Below are 18,921 nucleotides of genomic sequence, written 5' to 3'. Positions count from 1 at the left end.
ATAGGTCTGTGCGGACTTCACAGGCTAATCTCGGACGACCCTTTACGAACATGCATTCAGCCCAATTTTGCCAGAACAAGACTCCAATGTTTAAACCTGTCAGTGAAACCCGTCTGGGGCGGATGTGTCCTTCCCACTCCCTGACGAGAACTCTACGACAGTCACCCTCCCTGTCTGACTGGTGTAGGCGACAGATGAAGTAGCGATAGTGCTGGATGTTAGACCCTTCCAGGTGTACGCTCTTTGACCAGATGTCACTGTGGATGTAAAATAACGAATTTCACTCAATAATCCCTACCAGTTAGGAGAATACCTAGTTCTTCTTGAATGCTTTGAATGCTTTGAGCCTTTATGAGTACATATGTACAGCTCACCGGAGGGTTAGCAGCTGGGAGTTAGATTATTGCAACTAGGAAAATACATTTATCAATAAATCAAGATGGCCTATGTTGCTCACACGAGACATGTAAAAACAAGACTGTGCAGATTTTGTTATGTTTGTGAAATAACTGTGGTTTTAATCAAAAGTTTTACTCTGTACGACACAGATCTGATATGGTACAAGCCAGTATTAGAACAAATTGAAGTTTTTACTAAAACAAATACACACAAAAAAGTATCCACGAGGATAGAGCCAATTTAAACCCCAGAAGCAATATTAGAACAAACTTAGATTCTTGAGGAACATCATATGCTGTTGCACACCAAATATTATTAAACAACTTACCCTTGGGGTTTCAAAGAAGAATATTTTTTAAGGTATTTAGTACATGAAATTATATAAATTATTCGACCCCTGGGGTGGGGAAAGTTTTAAAAACATGTGCATGGTTTGAATAAACTAAGCTCAGGACACTAGAAAATGTTACATGACAACTACAAACCACCAGGCCTTACAGTTTCAAATATATTTTTTTTAGTTTTCACTATATCATTTAGTATATGCACATAAGGAGAACAAGTAAACCCGATGATGGGACAATTTTGACCCCTGAGTTACGATTCAGGACAAGAAAAGACATAAAAGTAGACCAATATAAGCAAACCAGTAAGCCTTGTCGTATCAAATGTGGGGCACAAAAATTAAATAAAATAATAACAAGCATACATAACCCCCAAAAGGGAAAAAGAAACACTGACAAGTTTTAATCAAATGTTACAGACCCTTCCTCAGAATGCTCCTCAGGGCAGAATTTGCTCTCATTGGGCCTCCCCATCTCACAGTGCAAGATCACAGCGCGGTGAGGGTCCCAACCCCCGAGCTCTGGGGTATCTCCTACTAGGCACACAGTCTCACCCGGTCGCGTCTTTGACCGTACCCTGAAAGGTTTCGTTATACCTATCTTACTTTGTATACAGGCTTTACCATTTGAAGATATAATGACTGGCAAATATATGCACATCTTACTGCTAAAGTACCTTAATGGGAAAAAAAATTAATAACTTATGGCTGTAATATGAGCGCTTGGAGTTTCATCTTCTGTAATAAATACGTGGGACACAAATGCACAGCTTTTTTTCATATTTCTGATTTTTTCATACAAGATTTCACAATATTTGCAACATTCCATCAACAATTTACTATATTTCGTTTTCATTTTGAAAGGAATCAAGGGAAAATCAATGCATTCTTATATCAGATTGTGGTGTACATCACAAAGATATTCAACTATCTCCTGGGCCTCAAAGGGAAAAGTAGGTACCCGCTAGTTCCAACCTGAACTGAATTGGTATAACTTAGGTATAAACACTGCCTACCAGAAGGTAGCAAAAAAAGAGTTGCAATTGTGAACCAGGTATTGAAAGGTAACAACAATTGTTTGTGTTACTTGTTCATAAATTAATAAAAATACAAACCTAAAATTCACTTCACACGACATTGATGCCATGATCTCGAAGGCTTCTGTAGGTGAACAGTATCCAGCACCAGATGTGTTTGACTAGGAGAGGAAAGGATAGGCACTTTTACCCAATGGCTGCAAGCTAGGTACCTAATGGCTGCAAGCTAGGTACAAGTGTCCGCATCATAAATATTCCATGAAAGAACCAGTGCTCACACTGGCCTTCGGAAAATAATAGCCATCATTTTTTTGCTTAAAAAAATAATAGTCAAAACAGACGCGGACTTTTCCGCTGAATGGTAGTGAAGGCAAAAAGAAAAAACAACAATGAATCTCATTTTATCTATGTTTTATCAAATGTATATCTATTGGATTTAAGTTATAATATATATATATATTTGAAAACAAGCATATCAGTTTCATTTTCTTATAAAATATTATCATGGCTTTACAATAAAGAATACAAGGTTGTGGGTGTGACTTAACAAACCAGACATTAGCTACAGTTACCCACATATATACTTGTATTAAAGTACTATAAATAAAATAAGAAAACTGCCCTATCAAATTGTTCAATTTTTAAAGTCTGTCTAGGTGCAAGTTCTGGTTAGTACAATACGAAATATTGTCAACCAGACCATCCGCAACACCGCATATGTATTCGTCATTCTATAAAAATGTTTCTGAAACTCTGAAGTCATGAAAAATGTTGGTTTGCTATTAAAGCAGTAACAGAATTTAATTATGAGCGAGGGTTCTCATGTTTATGATCACCATTTAAGCACAGGCACTCAGCATTAGTTGCTACCCCCCCCCCCCCCCCTCTGCTACCCTTCTCCCCCCAGCTTCTACCCCGTCCCAAAACCCTCAAAATTTTCCATTTGTTATGCAAAAGATAAAAATACAAAAAGTTAGTCAAAAGATTTTTTTTTACTGTTACATATAAGTAAAAAATAATTTGACAAACTTTTTGTTGTTGTTGATATTTTGTAAAACAACTTGACATTCATCTCATGCCGAGGCCTGAGTGCAGAGTGTGGTTTAGCAACTAAAACATTTTATCGTGTAAGTACCTGTTATCGAACAGCACCTATTATCGAACGTTTTGTTTTGGTTCTGTATGCACATGCGCAAAAGTGCGCATGACGTCACATTGATAAACAAATGGTCGCACATGAAGTCCATGACCTACTTGCCTACTTAGCTTGAAACAAATGCGCCGAAAACAGGTTAAAGAAATGCATTTATTGTTATTTACACCGTTTTGTGTGTTTTTTGCTAATACTTTTTGAATGCATTTATCAAAACGTGCATTTACACACCAAAAAGCATATTTCCGTTTGCAATTTTGATTGCAGCAGACGCAGATTTTTTCGCCGAGTCCGGGTCACGTGATAGTCATATGACTATGTATATACTGGAGTAGTATTTATGAAGTGTCGGGTAATACATGTAGGTCATGTTTACATCGGCCGCCATTTAGTTTTGTCTGCTAGAGGTGACAATAATCAGGGAATCATTGTTATGAATTCTTGAAGGTAGTTTGCTGGAAAACTTTACAGATAAATCATTCAATGATTGAACTGTAAGTCATTTGTTAAAACCAAATGTTTTTGTCATTTTAAGTGTTTCAATTTTAAGGTAATTTAACGTAATTTCTTAGGTGTTCGATAACTGGTTCGTCCACCATATATATGATTAATGATCTGTATATTTTTTTACAAATGAAAAATCGCTGACTCGATTAACAAATGAATGACATTATTCAGTTGATATTCATATCCCAAGCATATGTTCTCAGCTAATAACCCTTAATGAAGTGTGAACTTTGATATAGTGGTTTGTAGCCCTAACCGAAATATATTTCATTCGAAAACTATTCACATTCACTATCAATAGAAACATCGCTTAGCTAATTATTTCTTTAGAACAAAACATATCTCATATGAGTTAAATCTGTTTGATCTGTACACCATGAAATGCATTTATAAAAAAAACTTACGTTATCATAAGTTGACAAGTATTTGAGTTTGTTGTTGCTGTTAAGGTTAAAAACGACTCGTCTGCCAACTCTGGATCAGCAGACGATTTATTCCATAAATCGGAGCAATCGTGATACATCGGCTATCTCGGATTCCTCCGTAAGATTGATTTATGAAATAAATCGTCTGCTGATCCAGAGTGAAATCGGAGGAGTCCGGAGAAAGCCGATGTAACACGATTGTATACTAATTGGGTTACAAACAACTCATTCTTGTATCAGTTGTTTTCTTTGCTTGAGGTTTTGTGATTGCATATAGGTGCTCATTTTAGTGCTTATGTTTCACATACCATATTTCTTACATGTAAATCTAAACACCGATTATAACCCTGGTACCCTAAAATTATTAAATCAATATCAATAGTTTGAAGACAGTATTTAACCTACAAATTCAGACGTTTACATACGACTAAGATAGGACTAAAGTTGCCTTAAATTGGTTTAAACATTTATATTCCAGAATGTGATTGCAAGATAAGTTACAAACATTTATACTTTATAGGATTGGAAAGTTAGCTAAGCTAGAAGGGTTAATTTCTTCAGCAATTTATGCGTCGCGTTCTGAGAAAAATGGGCATAATGCATGTGCGTAAAGTATCGTAGATTAGCCTGTGCAATTCGCACAGGCTAATCAGGGACGACGCTGTCCGCTTTTATGACATTTTTCGTTTAAATGAAGTCCTTTCTTAGCAAAAATCCAATTAAGGCGGAAAGTGTCGTCCTTGATTAGCCTGTTCGGACTGCACAGGCTATTCTGGGACGACACTTTACGCACATGCATTATATATAGGATCTTGCATGAGTGGTCGTTTTGTATTGAATTTATCAAACAAGCCATCTAAATGAAGATAAAAACGCGGCTTGCCGAGTTTTTATCTTTATTGAGATGACGCGTTTAATAAATTCAATACAAAATGACCACAAATCTAAGATTCTATTTATAACATGACCAACACATTTTCTTTTTATTTTATGCTCTTTTCACCGTTTATTTACATTGTAAAAGAGTTTAACTGAAGAAATTCGCTTGAATAATTACGTCATTTCGTCAAAAATGACGTCTTTTAACAGTTATATAACTAGTGTAATAACACCCGTGTAATAAACAAAATTGAGCATTACGTTATTTCACTCCTGGAGCGTAGGTTATGTTATAAGCCCAGTTTCCTCAGAACACGACTCATATGTAAAAACATAGTCTCGGTAATTGAATTTTAAATACAAAATCAAAGTACTGACAGTACTGGTGTGACGATGCTTTTAAAGAGGATTGATATAAAAGCATCTATGTAAGTTTATCTACATCACCACAATTGTGTATGTGGGTACGAAAATTTTGGGTAGGAAAAAAATGGGTACGAAAATTTTGGGTACAAAAATTATGCCAAAAAAAATGGGTACGAAAAAAGATTTAGTTACGAAAAAAAATTGGGTACGAAAAAAAATTTGGGTACGAGCAAAAATTTGGGTACAAAAAAAAATTGGGTACGAAAAATGTAGGGTACGAAAAAAAATTGGGGGTACGGGGAAGTAGTACCCGTGGGGATCTTGATCCATTCAGCGAAACTGGGAAGCGGGTTACATTCTCGATCAAATATAACAAGAAATATCTTTAAAAAGATATTCGACGTGTATTTTCTGTACCACTTATCTTTAAAAAAAAACGTTATGTTACAGTAAAACGTTTGTGGGTTATTCCATTACGTTTCAGCATATAAATTCAAAACTTGACATGCTCTTTAATTACACCATGCTCTTCAATTTCACATGTATATCATACAAACTTTATATTTCGTTGTTTCCTTTCCTTAGTTAATGATGCTATGTGTACGGACGTGATTGCACATGCCCATGAACATATAATTTTTCTCTTTTGATTATTGTTTTTTTTCTCAAATTCAATAAGCTTAGGCATGTTTGTTCGTTAAGTACGGCAATAATTTCATGATGATTCCCGAAAGTAGGTATGAGCACATAGTCGTAAGAGCACGTGAATACAAGAGTTCGCCCATGAACTAATGGTAAGGTTAACTAAATCTCCGCGATATGACCTAATATGTGTTTAAAACAGGACGAATGAATTATCAAACATAGTATGTGCAATGATGTGGCTCTGTAATTTCTGTTTGAAAAGTTTATTAAATATGCAAATTGAGAAAGCACGCATAAGAGCGAGTTTCACAGATGTTATACGGCTATTATGCTGTTTATATACCATAGTCGCTACAACGTTTACAAATGGCAGGTTTGAAATAATTCGTTTTCTTTACACTCATGATCGCGTTGAAAATTAATTATACACGTTTTAATTCGCAATTTATTTACTAAATCACGACAATTGTCAAAAACAATACAGAAAATGCATAGTTGTTTCATTGATCTATAAACATATAATGGATTTAATGTAACTGATTTAAAATTAACGTTTTCAAACTATTATTAAACCTTTTTCCCAGAATATGCTGTCCTATTTATAGCTGAGCTTCCTATACCTTTATCAATGATAATCAGCGAGGTATGCCGATTAGAAAAATCGAGCTATCTCAATCGGACTGGCTCGGTCTTGTACATAGGTCGCCATTGTGAAGAATTGTTTCGTGGTTTATAACTTAGACGAGCTGCTTCGCAGCATCGTCAACAATTAACAATAAATCGAGGTTAAACAAATTTGTGAGCATAATTGGAATCAAAGTTGTTTGAAAAAATGTTGCAACAATGTATTTAAGAAAAAGGGTTAATGTAATAAGAGTCAGAGACATTATTTATCAAAAAAATGTTGAACCATAGAAAACCGAGAGTAATAGCATTCTGAACCTTCTCGAGCCTCCGATGAAACTATGGACTGCATCAAACACCGCAAAAGTATCTATAAGGGAAAGATTTCTATCTTCATACAGTAATGTGATAAATCCATGTTTATCATAAGGAGTTAAATACCAGGCCTTTAATTTAATCAATGTGTTGATGCAATCTTCAATAATTTGACTACGGAATGCCGTTAGTGCCATCGTGGTCACACATTAAAATCCAGAGGGCGACAATTCGATAGTGCGATAGTACGATGGCGACAATGCGATAGTACGATGGCGACAGTGCGATAGTAAGATGGCGACAATGCGATTATACGACGACGACAGTACGAAAACGCGATAGAACGATGGCGACAATGCGATGATACGATGGTGACAGTACGATATGACTATCGCATTGTCGCCATCGTACTATCGCACTGTCCCGTCGTATTGTCGCAATGTAGCATTTTTATAATCGTACTATCGCATTGTCGCCATCGTACTATCGCATTGTCGCCATCGTACTATCGCATTGTCGCCATCGTACTATTGCATTGTCTCCATCGTACTATCGCATTGTCGACATCGTACTATCGCACTAGCGAATTGTCGCCCTCTGGATTGTAATGTGTAACCACGATGGCACTAACGGTATTTCGTTTTTGATAGAAAAACGCCTAAATGTGTGTGCCTATTCATGAAGGAGTTGGAATATCGTACATATGGATAGGCATATGATTCGATTTGTCCCTCTTATGCGATACAACAAATGAGTCCGACTTTAGTGGATTGAATTTTAACAACCATGTATAGGCCCATCTTGCAATTTTGTTTATATCGCGTCCTAAAACGGCGGCTGCATAATTTGGAGTGTCAACAACTTCGAATAAACTAGAATCGTCTGCAAATAAATTGATATGAGCTTCAATGTCATTTACAACGTCGTTTATATATACAAGGATTAAAAGGGGATGTTGCTGTAAAATTGCCAAAATATGTGCTAAATATACAGCTTGAACTATAGGTAAGCATAGAAAAAAGTTAACATTTAAAGATTTATATTTGTGTATTATAATATACAAAGATACAAAGCTTTCAGACGCCATGTGATAGTGAAACACGAATTAATTGATTTGTAAAACAGTTCCGCCAAACAATTAAATCAAAACTTAATAAGTAAACGCTTCAAAATAGCATATTCTTAAGCCAATTATTCATATTTGATGTCGAAATAGATGCATTACATGTAAAGCAAACATAATTTACCATTTTATCCCGATTCAATTTTGAACTGCTACTAAAACGAATGTGCGAACTTCAACGTAACCAGGAAATAGATAAATTAATTACATGTCAATCCTTTAACAGAGGTTCAGTAAATTTCAAGCATTTTACCAAGAGTTTTTCTCCACAAATCCATCAACTTACATGTACTTGTAATGCCCTACAAGTGGGTCATTCAATACATCAAGTACACACGTTGGATTCGTAGCCGACGTGTACCACCCGTTATAGGAACTCTACATAGCATCCTCAGTGAAGCTTACTCATTAAGCTTAGGAAGGATATCTACAACAGTCGCATTAACAGTACTGCCAGTATTGTACCTGTGCTCATACATTCCAACCTTGTGTAATACATACATACAATCAATTTCCGCGGAGTACGGTGTGGGGTTCAGAAGAACTTAAATAAATAGGTTAAAACTTATTCGGAAGACAATGCCCCCGAAATTCGTGAGTATCATTTATATTGAATGATAATTTTAATCGTTCATGTGAATTGTGTAATAAAGTAAATCTGTGTACATGTGTTAAGGGCGTGGTCATAATAAGAACCTTACTATGAATATAATGATAAAATACCTAGGCATGTATTTGTTGTTCGGTATAACACTTGTTCGTGAACATGACGTTATAAAAATTTAACCACGCGCCAGTGGTTATCAGCGGGAATCATTTAATCGAAATAAATTACCGTTTCAAGATGCTAATGCATTTAAAGGGACAACCTGAGATTCTCATCAAAAGTTTGATATGCACATATTCTGAATGGATGACGTTTTGATGGAACGCATGTTTGTTATAATAATACATGCACACATACTAAATATGTTCTAATAAGCCGTACTGTAAATAGTTTATGAATAACATCATATCCTTATAACCGGAAGCATTTAACCGACACTACTTGATATTGTATTTGATTATAGTTTATTTTTTCGGCGTTAGCTGAATAAGCCAGCTTTTCACCCTGACTTGACCTTTGTAAGTGTCCTATAATACTCAAATAAAATTTCCCGCGGCTAGGTACGAATGAATACACTTCATTTATTCCATTGGCTGATTTGAGTATAACACCATAACATTGGAAACATATCCGCGTCTTTGTAACACTGTTTTACTGCATGAAACAATTTTATCTCTAATGAAAAGGCTCAATAGATAGAACAGTTTTACAATCAATTTTCGACATAAATACAGTTTGTGCGTTCACCTTTTATTTTCAGAGAATTACCAGCGCAAAAGCGTTTATACTAGTAGCTATGTTGTCATATTTAGTACTTACTTGCATTGCATTTCAACCCGCGAGGTTTCGGGTCAACTCCCGGCCATTTGTGAAAGTCAGAGTTTATATACAGTTCATCACCGGAGTTCGCAGAAGGGGTTGCGATCATTGTGGTACACCGGTCTTACTGACAATAACGTACTGACTGTAATGCAATGCATTGCATTCCAATCCGCAAGGTATCAAGGTCAGTTTGCGGTCAGTTGCAGAAATCTTTATATAAACGCCGTCTCGTAAACTTTGTGCACTTGAAGTCTGTTTTGATCAGAAAGATACTAAATAAAGATATTCGGCGATATTATTGTGGTATGTCAATCATCGATTTTTAATATGGTTTTAACATTTGCATGATAAGGACCAATTTTGATAAAAATAATTAGAAATATTTATCCATTTAGACTAGTTTATTACGCATGAGCACAATAATTCACTATACTATAATTATGCAATTAAATAAGATTCGAGTATTGCCGGCTGACCTATATGCAATCGTTTATTTTCATGTTTCTTGTGTTTTTCTATTCTGTAAATATAGATATCTGAGTAATAATATCACATAAAGCAAAATAAGCCACGAAATCTGGCGCAACACCCCGTAATTGATTTGCTTATGATGTAGCTAAGAACTGCGCAGAAAAAGGCATCCGCTACTTTTTATCTCATAAAGATAACTTTTGATCGTTCATAAACATCGACCACAATCAACGCCGTAAATCTTTTTAAAAGATATTTCTTGTTAACTAATATACCTAGTAAAAGGGATATAATGAATCCTCATGGAAGTATGTCTGCTGTTACACTAAAACTTGTACGGGGGCGTTTCCTATAATTTTCAACGTACATCATTCAAACTTTCCAGGATTTCTGGTTAAGGGGGTGGGGGGGGGGCGGGATATTGAAAGATTTGCTGAGGTGGGTGTAGGGCAAAGCCTTGCTAGGGGGTCCAGGGGGCGAAGTCCCCCGGAAGCTCCACGATTTTAGTGATTTTGAAGGCTTTGACAACCACTACTCGAGGATGTCACGCCTTATGTGCAAAAAAGGGATACATCAGAATCGCTAAGTTCTACTTGAAAAAACTAGCGACAGAGAGTCTAAAGTTAAAACATTTAGCGATTGTCTGTGATTAGTGGGAAATGTTGTGTACGAAAAAGAAGAAAAATTGGTTTAAATAGGAGATTTAGATCTTGTTAAGTGTGAAACATCAAATGAATTGACTTTACTTTGGCGATTTTGGCGTACGCCGCGTCCCCCCCCCCCTTGGATCCGCCTATGCATTCTTCCTCGGAGTATCAAGCTGAGTATGTTGCTCGGCTATACCCATTTTTGAACATATATATATATATATATAGCAAAATGACATTTTTTAAAATGTTTTTTTATGTTTTATTTTAATTTTATCCAAAACTACAAGTGGTGGGTGTCAACTTGAAACTTAATTAAAATCATGTATGTATATCTCATGGAGAGGATGTGAAGGTCACGAAAGCCATAACTCGTGCTTCCATATTTTAGATTTATTGCCCGTTATTACATAAGTTTTGTTCAGAGTATATCTTGACACTTATTCGAGGTTTTTACTTCAAACTTAGATCCCAATAATAGGTAGAGTAGTGTAATAGAAGCATGACTCTTGCTTCCACAGTTACTACCCAAGTTAATGTTCATTTTGTTCAGGACTTATCTTGACTATAATAATTTATGAGATATCAAGATAATCCTTCTTATGTAAGAAGCTTGCATAGTTGGTAAACAACTCCTTAAAGCTGAACTGCCAAATTCCCTTTCACAAAATCGCATGCGAGCGGTATTGCAGGTTGCCGAACTAGCTCTGTATATGTTTCCTATAAATACTTCCTTGAACACATTCGGCAAATAATCTCGGAAATATTTGCTTCAGGTTAATTCACTGCCTGGTATTTTCATTCGCGGTTGTACACCACTTGAAATGTGTATCGGTACTCAATGCCAAAGCGTCATTCAATAAGAAAAGAATTGCACAAATCTGTACATTTGGCATGTAGCACCTTAGTGTTTTAACAAACAGAAAGAAAATAATTGGTTTTTATCCTATTAACGGAGACGTAATGGCCACATGGAAACATCTTAAATTTCATGTTACAAAGTGATATTTTAAGTATTTTCCCAATATCAAAGGACTTCAATTTTATTTGAGCATTGAGATTTATCAGTCTCGGGGAGTGTGCATAACCTGTTTAATTTAGTAAAAACTACACGTCCTTCATTTGTTGATAATGCAGATAGCCTATGCGTGCAAGATACAATTTACAATTCCCATGTGGGAGGCTTGCACAATTTGAAAGTGTTTGTGTTATCAAGTAATTCACCGGAAATGAATTCCTGCGGTGAACGAATTGGTTGAAAGATGTATTCATAACAAGTTTTAATGATGAATGCATCGTGCCGTGTGCACAACAATACGGACAGAAATCATCGGCTTTTGTGCGATTCTGTGCCTTTTTTCGCGGATACCCAATTACATTTCCTTTCTTAAGGATTATTTTTAATGAGTATGAGAGTTGCATACATGTGCATTTATCAATCATGTACCCTCATGACATCCTTTAGCTTGGATCAAAGCCGGCCAAAAGTCTGCCTTTCAGGTTGAATATCCAGTCACATTCCTGGAATAAGTAGACTATAATTTACGGAATTAATGACATATCTTGATTCGATTACATGATATTTCACACGCAACACGTTCCCGTATGAAACACTTGCACGAAAAAAAAAACGAACATAGATAAAATAGAGGATATTTGTTGGATTCGGTGGATTATCGATTTTAATTCACGAGTGATCATAGAAAATATATATTTTCTATGATCACGAGTGAATTAAAATCGATATTCCACCGAATCCAACTAATTTTCTTTTTATTTTATGCTTTTTTTTCACAGTTTATATACATTGTTAAAGAGTTTAACAAAAGAATTTCGCTGGAATAATGAAGTCATTTCGTCAAAAAAATGACGTCATTTCACAGTAAACAGTGAGAATTATCGATAATTTTCACTGATAGTTTTCATTGTTTGTAACAGTGAAATTATCGGCATTAATTCACTGATATTTCTATATAAACCACCGGAAAGCATAAAATAAAGGGTTTTAAAAATATAGGAAAATTAATAATTAAGGCAGTTTAATTATTTTGACAAATTTAGCGAGTGTAAGTTTTTTTTTCCGAGCTTAAGCGCGTACTTGACAAGAGTATTTTTTACAACGAACGATTGTTTAAATATATAATTGAGCCGCGCTCTGTGTAAAGGGGGATAATGCATGTGCGTAAAGTGTCGTCCCAGATTAGATTGTGCACAGGCTAATCAGGGACGACACTTTCCGCTTTTATGATATTTTTTTGTTTCAATAGAGTCTCTACTTAGCAAAATCCAGTTTAGGCTGAACGTGTCGTCCCTGATCTTGAAGACACTATACGCACATGCATTAACCCCCCTTTTCGCAGAGCAAGCCTCATATAGCAACTCGCTGTCATTTACGTCAGTACCACTGCACGTACATTTCAGGGCGGAGGAGAGAAGTGTGACGTGTGCGCAAAGACGGTGTACGCAGCGGAGAGGATTGAAGCGGGCAAGAGGCCCTTCCACAAGTTCTGCTTCAAGTGCTGCGAGTGCAAGTTGCAGCTAAAGTAAGAGAGAAAGCACTGTTCATCGGTTATCTCCCTTGCGATAATAAAATCATTGCAACCGTAACCAACCCATCATAGCGTTACCTCCCTTGTGATGAAAAACTTGTCCAAAGTAAATTATCTAAATGAATAACCTTCCGCATTTCATAAAAGACAATGAAGGCAAGTGATGCGCTTGACTGACAAGAGTTTGTATATTTGATATATCAGGGTGCATGTGACTGTGTGTGGTTCATAATTGAAAGTTAATGGATGTTAACACGCCGGTATGTGGCGTTTTTCTTCAAATAACTTCTTAAGAATTTCAACTAGTGAATACAAGACAGTTTTTATGCTGCTTATGCCAATGTGAAATACAAATGTACATAAGAATTACTTTATTTAATAAGCTTGTGTTCTTGGCCAACAATTCGATGTGTAACGCAATCATTTACACAGTTATGCTGCACGCAACGTGAAATTTTGGCACCGATTTAAAGGAACATTTTCATAGATTTTGGCATGTTTTGAAGCTTGTCATTAAATGCTTTATATTGATAAATGCTAACATTGGATACAAAAAGCTCCAGTCAAAAAATCAAGAAAAAAAGTTGACCCTCTACAGGGTTCGAACCACTGAACCCTGGAGTCCCGGAGTAAAAAGTCTGCCATTTAGACCACTCGGCCATTCTTCCGACTATATTGTTTGAAGTATTTTATACTTGATACAAGCAATCCTCGTAGTTTCACAAAATACAACGACAGCAGCAGAACTCTCCAAATTATTAATTCGTTTCGCGTTGCAACGCTTTATAATTTTCGGGTTTTTAAATCGTCAAAAGATGCTTATAATGCCTATTTTAGACCATGGTAAATGTTCAGTATTTCTGTTAACTCATAAATATCATAACTAAAAAGAAAATTTGCGAATCTGAAACAACTTTTTTTCAATTTTGTCAATTTACCCAAACGTGAAAAGGCCCCTTTAAGACGTATTCAATGATTTATTCTGAAATATTAAAATATCAGCACAAACTGCAAGAAAAACTGTCGTTTATGCGCCAATGATTTTTGCAAATGTGCTTCAATAACTTGAGATATTAGCAAAAGTAAAGTTTTTAATGGTGTGTTTACATTCTGTCCAGCTCGTGTGTAAACCCTCGTGAACCCCGCTGAGCATGAACCCATATATATTTGTTACTTGTTGCCATCATAGTGACACAAACACCTCCGTCATATCATTCCGCGTCGTGTTTTATTAAAGATAGGACAGAATCAGTGTGATTCGTTTCTTAACGTTGTTGTTTTGAAAATTCTTATTGATAACGCTAGCGCCAATAGTGTAGATCAAACCCGGGACATCTTGTTTACAAAGCATATAATATAACAACATAACAAAATACTATAATATCGTCCAATTAAAATATTTAAAAGATGGACAATCGCCATTTGAAATATTTATAACCCGCCTGTCGAGTTATGACATCAAAAACAAACCTTTGTGTGTAATTTTGCTGGTAATTGACAAACGCGAGGCTCTATCATGTTCCAGGAAAACTGGGCTTTGTGCATTTCCCTAAATTATCGTCTCAGAGTAGCCTGTTCAGTCGACACAGGCTGATCAGGGACGAAACTTTACGCATATACTGAATTTTCTTTTTAAAGAGACTTAATTTTTATACAAAATTACGTAAATGTGGAAAGTATCATCCCCAACTAGCCTGTGCAGACTGCACATGTTAGTCTGGGATAAAGCCCACTTCTCCCAGAACGAGGCTCATGTCTATTTCTTGCAGGTTGGAGACATACGCTCAGGCAGACGGCATCCTGTACTGCAAGAAACACTACCAGTCGAACATAGTCGCCAAGAACACGCAAGATCCGGCCGCCGCCATGTGAGCGACGTCACTTCGGGACGCGTGATGCACGTGAAGTCATCACTTCCGGTTTTATTGGCGAATTTGTATTTGCAATATAATCAATACCGTGTGCTTTTAGTCATAATAACGTAGTTATATTTCTCTATTTGCCTTTAGTCTTTGGACTGTTTATGCCAAATATGTTTTATTAAGTTACATATAGTTGTATCAAAGTGTTTGTGATTTTTTTGTAGGTCTCTTTTGTGTGAATAAATTGTTTTATTATTGTTAGTTGCGAATATACGACGCATAATCATCTCATTATTATAATTTCATTTCATAAAAATATGTTATTTGTTTTTATATATGGTTTAAGAGTTTTCTTGTAATTCATGCATTAAACATTATTGTTAACATCCATTATTGTTAATTTAAGTAATATATGCTAATTAAATTTATTTTTCATTCATCAAATACATGTAATAAATTAAATATATTCAGTTTTGCCTTTAATTCACAAATTTAACTATTATTAAGCGTGGTTGATGTTTCTACATTGCTAAAAGTCAATATTCATTTTTTTTGGAGTGGCAGCAATTTTTATTAACCCTTTGCATGCTGGGAAATTTGTCATCTGCTAAAATTGTGTCTGCTGCATTTCTAAAATTAGCATTTTCTTCGATTTTTTTTCAAAGAATATTTTAAGAATAGCAAACAGTTTGGATCCTGATGAGACGCCACGTTGTGTGGCGTCTCATCTGGATCCAAACTGTTTGCAAAGACCTTCAAAATTCGGTTTCAGCACTGAAAGAGTTAAGTGAAATGACGGATACGAATCGTCGGCTCCAAGTGATCATATTCCCATCAGCGGTTTGCTTCTCTGTAGACGATTACATATTTCTGTCACAAGTAAAATATTACTGAATCGGAAGGGTGTACGATGTTTTAGCTGATTCTATTTAAATAAAAACAACTATGCAATTTTCTTCATTCATATGTAATTTTACATTGTGTTCGCTTTTTTTAAAACAATAAAGAACAAGAGTAAGACATTTTTAAAACATGACAATTAATAACAGAAATGTGAACTGGACTTTTATCACATAGGTTGATGGAGTTTCAAATTATGTGCGAGTATGTGTTTCATTCTTTGACGAAGAAAATTTATATCAGGGGTGTTTGTTTATTTGTTTAGTTGGTGTTTTCGCCGATTAAAAAGTATTTCAGGCAAATCACTACAATTACAATTGTCCTGTGCTAACTAGTTGATCAGTACTAATAGGACTAACTTATGCAGTAACTGACCTCTGCCCTACTTGATTACATGAGAGGTAGTAGGAGGATGGCCGAAGACAGAATTTCATGACAAATTCCCCACACATTTTGTGGGGCCCGTTCGGGCATCGAACCGGCGATTCTCGGTTTATATCAGGGGATAGTTGCATAAGAGTTCGTATAAACGTTCGTGTATGATCTTGAGCAACAGTATGTAAGGCATCAAGCAAATCGTCGCGATGGTGATACGTTTGGATATAGCATCGTCTAAAAAAATGATTACGATAACTGTAGGCATTATGACGATGGCATACGCAAATATGGTTGTGATAAAAAAAAATTGGGATCTTACGATGGTATCACGTTTGGCTCCAAACTCGTTCCAACGTCGTGCTTACCATCGTAGCCGTTTGTATTTGTTTTCCAATTGATGATAGCATTTAGAGAACGCCGGCATAATGGAATCCATTTTTAGTGGTAAACACGATTTTTTTTCTGTATATATAGGTAAACTTATTGAAACACACATAGTAATACAGTCGCTTTTCAATCGATGCTCGTTGAATTTTGTACACGTGTTTCAGATGTATGATTTCAGAAATTGGCTATACGGCAAGAACAGCCAGTGTTATGATTAATCATGCTATGTTAAGATATTTATTTAAGGCTAGAGGTTGTTTTTCAAACACACACAAACACTCTAGCACAGTAAGAATCAAGTTTTATAGCTGAGTAATTGCTCGAGGACTATAAACAAAACAAAACACTCACTGTCTAAATAAACAACAATGGTAAAGAGGTACGTTGTAAACCACGTTGTTTGTTGAACGTCGCCGTTTGTAAACAAATTGATCTCTCGACATAGTGAATTATCTTGGCGTACTGACTTAAAGGCACTTGATCTTAGATTATAAGATAATTTTTAAAAGTCACTAAATGTATTTTCTGACACAGAATTACAAATGTATATTTGGAATTGTTAAAAATAATAAATAGCCAGGGAAAAAAAGTTAAATAAAATGAAGCCGGGACATTTATGGGGCAAAACCTAACGCTCAACAACTGTATCACTTAGGCTGTTTATTTATTAATAGTTGAAACCTTGTTTTAGTATTAAACAAAGTTTCCATATTATCGATGGCAAGCGTTACAACAGTTTTACTATTTTATCAATTTCGATTGATGATTGAATATTACGAACCGATATTTTTGTTCTTATATGCGGTACTTTGCTTGTTTCATTATTATGCATACAGTATACTGTAGTTTGAATCTGTGACAAATTGATAGAACAGAGCAATCTTGACAAACAACGAACGAGTTTCTTTAAAGCGATGAAAAAAGTTCATTTGAATGAAAAACGGACGATTTCAATGTTTTTGTTATGTGAACATTTACACATTACAGTGGCAAAGTAACAAAATAAGAGAAATACTAGAGATCTGCAAAAAAGGTTGGAAACTTAAATCTTAAGAGTCTCATTTTTTCCCCGAGACTTTCCATCAATTCCATGAATATCGAAAAAAAACACTTAATTTTACCTTTAGTTAAAAATGAATGTTTTATACATACGGCGGCCGGTGAGTGCTCGGGTCCATATAAACTTCTCTGCATTAATTCAACAAGTTCCCATATTTTCCAAATGGACATCGCCCCCCCCCCCTCGATGAGGGGCATCGATTCTGCGACCGCTGAGTTCTGGCAGCAGCGTGTTGCCACTAGACAAGGGATCCGTTCTGCTTCCAAGGAACATCTCCGATAAAAGTGCTTATAATCAGATCTTGTTCATAAATGTGTCGACACACCGGTTCAGGCCTAAACTGCATGCATCTTGCTATGATTTAAGTGTTGTAGAGAAATTGTTCTTTTTTACCAGGTCAGGAATAGTTTTCGTCCTAAGCGCGAAAACCGCAGAATTGCAATACCGCCATGTAATGGTGAATTTAGATGACAATCAAGGGCGGTAAATGTATATTTACTATGTTCTGGAACCGTCTATTCTATAAATAATAGAGATTGCTTCTATACCATAGTCTTTAGAGCGCTTCGTGGTCTAGCGGTAAAACAGTTCTTGCATGCATTATGTGACATGCCTCGTTGTTTTAAAGGAATTGGACGCGATCTATCGATTAAGGGGAGAAAACTTAAAAATATTGTTTGAAAGTCTGTGCAAGATTTATTCGGGTGGACAAACGGTCTCGAAATATTGCTTGGTTATCGGCCGACTGTGAGTAAACGGCTGGCCAGATTTCTTTGTAAGTCATTTTTTTAAAGGTTGTCCAATTGCCCATAAGAGGACGAAGGGATGCTTTGGATTAAAGCTATTTTTTTTACATTTTTGCGTTCCGCAAAGACAGGTCGATGATATATTCTAGTTAATGACTTTGTTATGATTCCAATATCAGAGGGTGGGGATTTTTTCAGGACTCTTTGTCAATTTTTATCTTATAAAACACGATTATAAATATTTTTTGAATATCTTGAGCTCCTGGGCCCATATACTACCCAGGCTACGTTACTTCCACCTGTGTGAGGCGGCACTTTCCCTTTAATGGCTGTAGTACACCTTGCAAAGGATCTCGTGGCAACATATTCGCCATGTTTATGACACTTTGTCAGAATATTTGTCCCAGTGAAATCTCACCTTCCTCGTGTTAGCTCGAAAACTAGGTCTCAAGATAAATTTAAACAAGGGCAGTTTGTAAAACATTCATTCCTCCCAAAATGATATGTCAGTTGTGGTGGCAGCCATTGTGTGAATATGGGTCATCTGTCGGTTTTTCCCCCATGAACTTTCCTTCTCCTAATCCTAAGCATTCATGAGTTATCATCCGAAAACCATTTTACTGTTTGAAGTCACTGTGACCTTGAACTTTGGCCTAGTAACGTGAAAGTCAATAGG

At 35.9% G+C, this 18,921-nt stretch overlaps 2 protein-coding genes across 2 annotated transcripts in view; one reads left to right on the top strand and one right to left on the bottom strand.

Annotated features, from left to right (window-relative positions):
• LOC127837450 (glycerophosphocholine phosphodiesterase GPCPD1-like) overlaps positions 1-3,974 on the bottom strand; it is a 55,850-nt gene extending 51,876 nt beyond the window's left edge. Inside the window, exons 1-4 of the mRNA XM_052364575.1 lie at positions 3,844-3,974; positions 1,858-1,940; positions 1,165-1,320; positions 97-257 (exon numbers count right to left, since the gene is read on the bottom strand). Coding sequence (XP_052220535.1) covers positions 97-257; positions 1,165-1,320; positions 1,858-1,889 — 349 coding nt within the window. The 5' untranslated portion in view covers positions 1,890-1,940; positions 3,844-3,974. The remainder of the gene's footprint in view (positions 1-96; positions 258-1,164; positions 1,321-1,857; positions 1,941-3,843) is intronic.
• A 4,246-nt stretch (positions 3,975-8,220) lies between these two features.
• On the top strand, positions 8,221-15,244 carry LOC127837451 (uncharacterized). The gene is made up of 3 exons (XM_052364576.1): positions 8,221-8,410; positions 12,785-12,906; positions 14,682-15,244. Exons 1-3 carry the CDS (start codon positions 8,396-8,398, stop codon positions 14,782-14,784), a joined length of 240 nt encoding a protein of 79 aa, XP_052220536.1. The 5' UTR covers positions 8,221-8,395; the 3' UTR covers positions 14,785-15,244.
• The last annotated feature ends 3,677 nt before the right edge of the window (positions 15,245-18,921 follow it).

This window comes from Dreissena polymorpha, chromosome 7, assembly GCF_020536995.1.
Source record: "Dreissena polymorpha isolate Duluth1 chromosome 7, UMN_Dpol_1.0, whole genome shotgun sequence".
NCBI classification, from domain to species: Eukaryota; Metazoa; Mollusca; class Bivalvia; order Myida; family Dreissenidae; genus Dreissena; species Dreissena polymorpha.
This window is presented reverse-complemented; position numbering and strand designations above follow the sequence as displayed.

Coding starts and splice junctions, on each gene's coding strand:
- LOC127837451 (XM_052364576.1), top strand. Junction 12,907..14,681: donor GAGTGCAAGTTGCAGCTAAA/GTAAGAGAGAAA, acceptor TATTTCTTGCAG/GTTGGAGACATACGCTCAGG.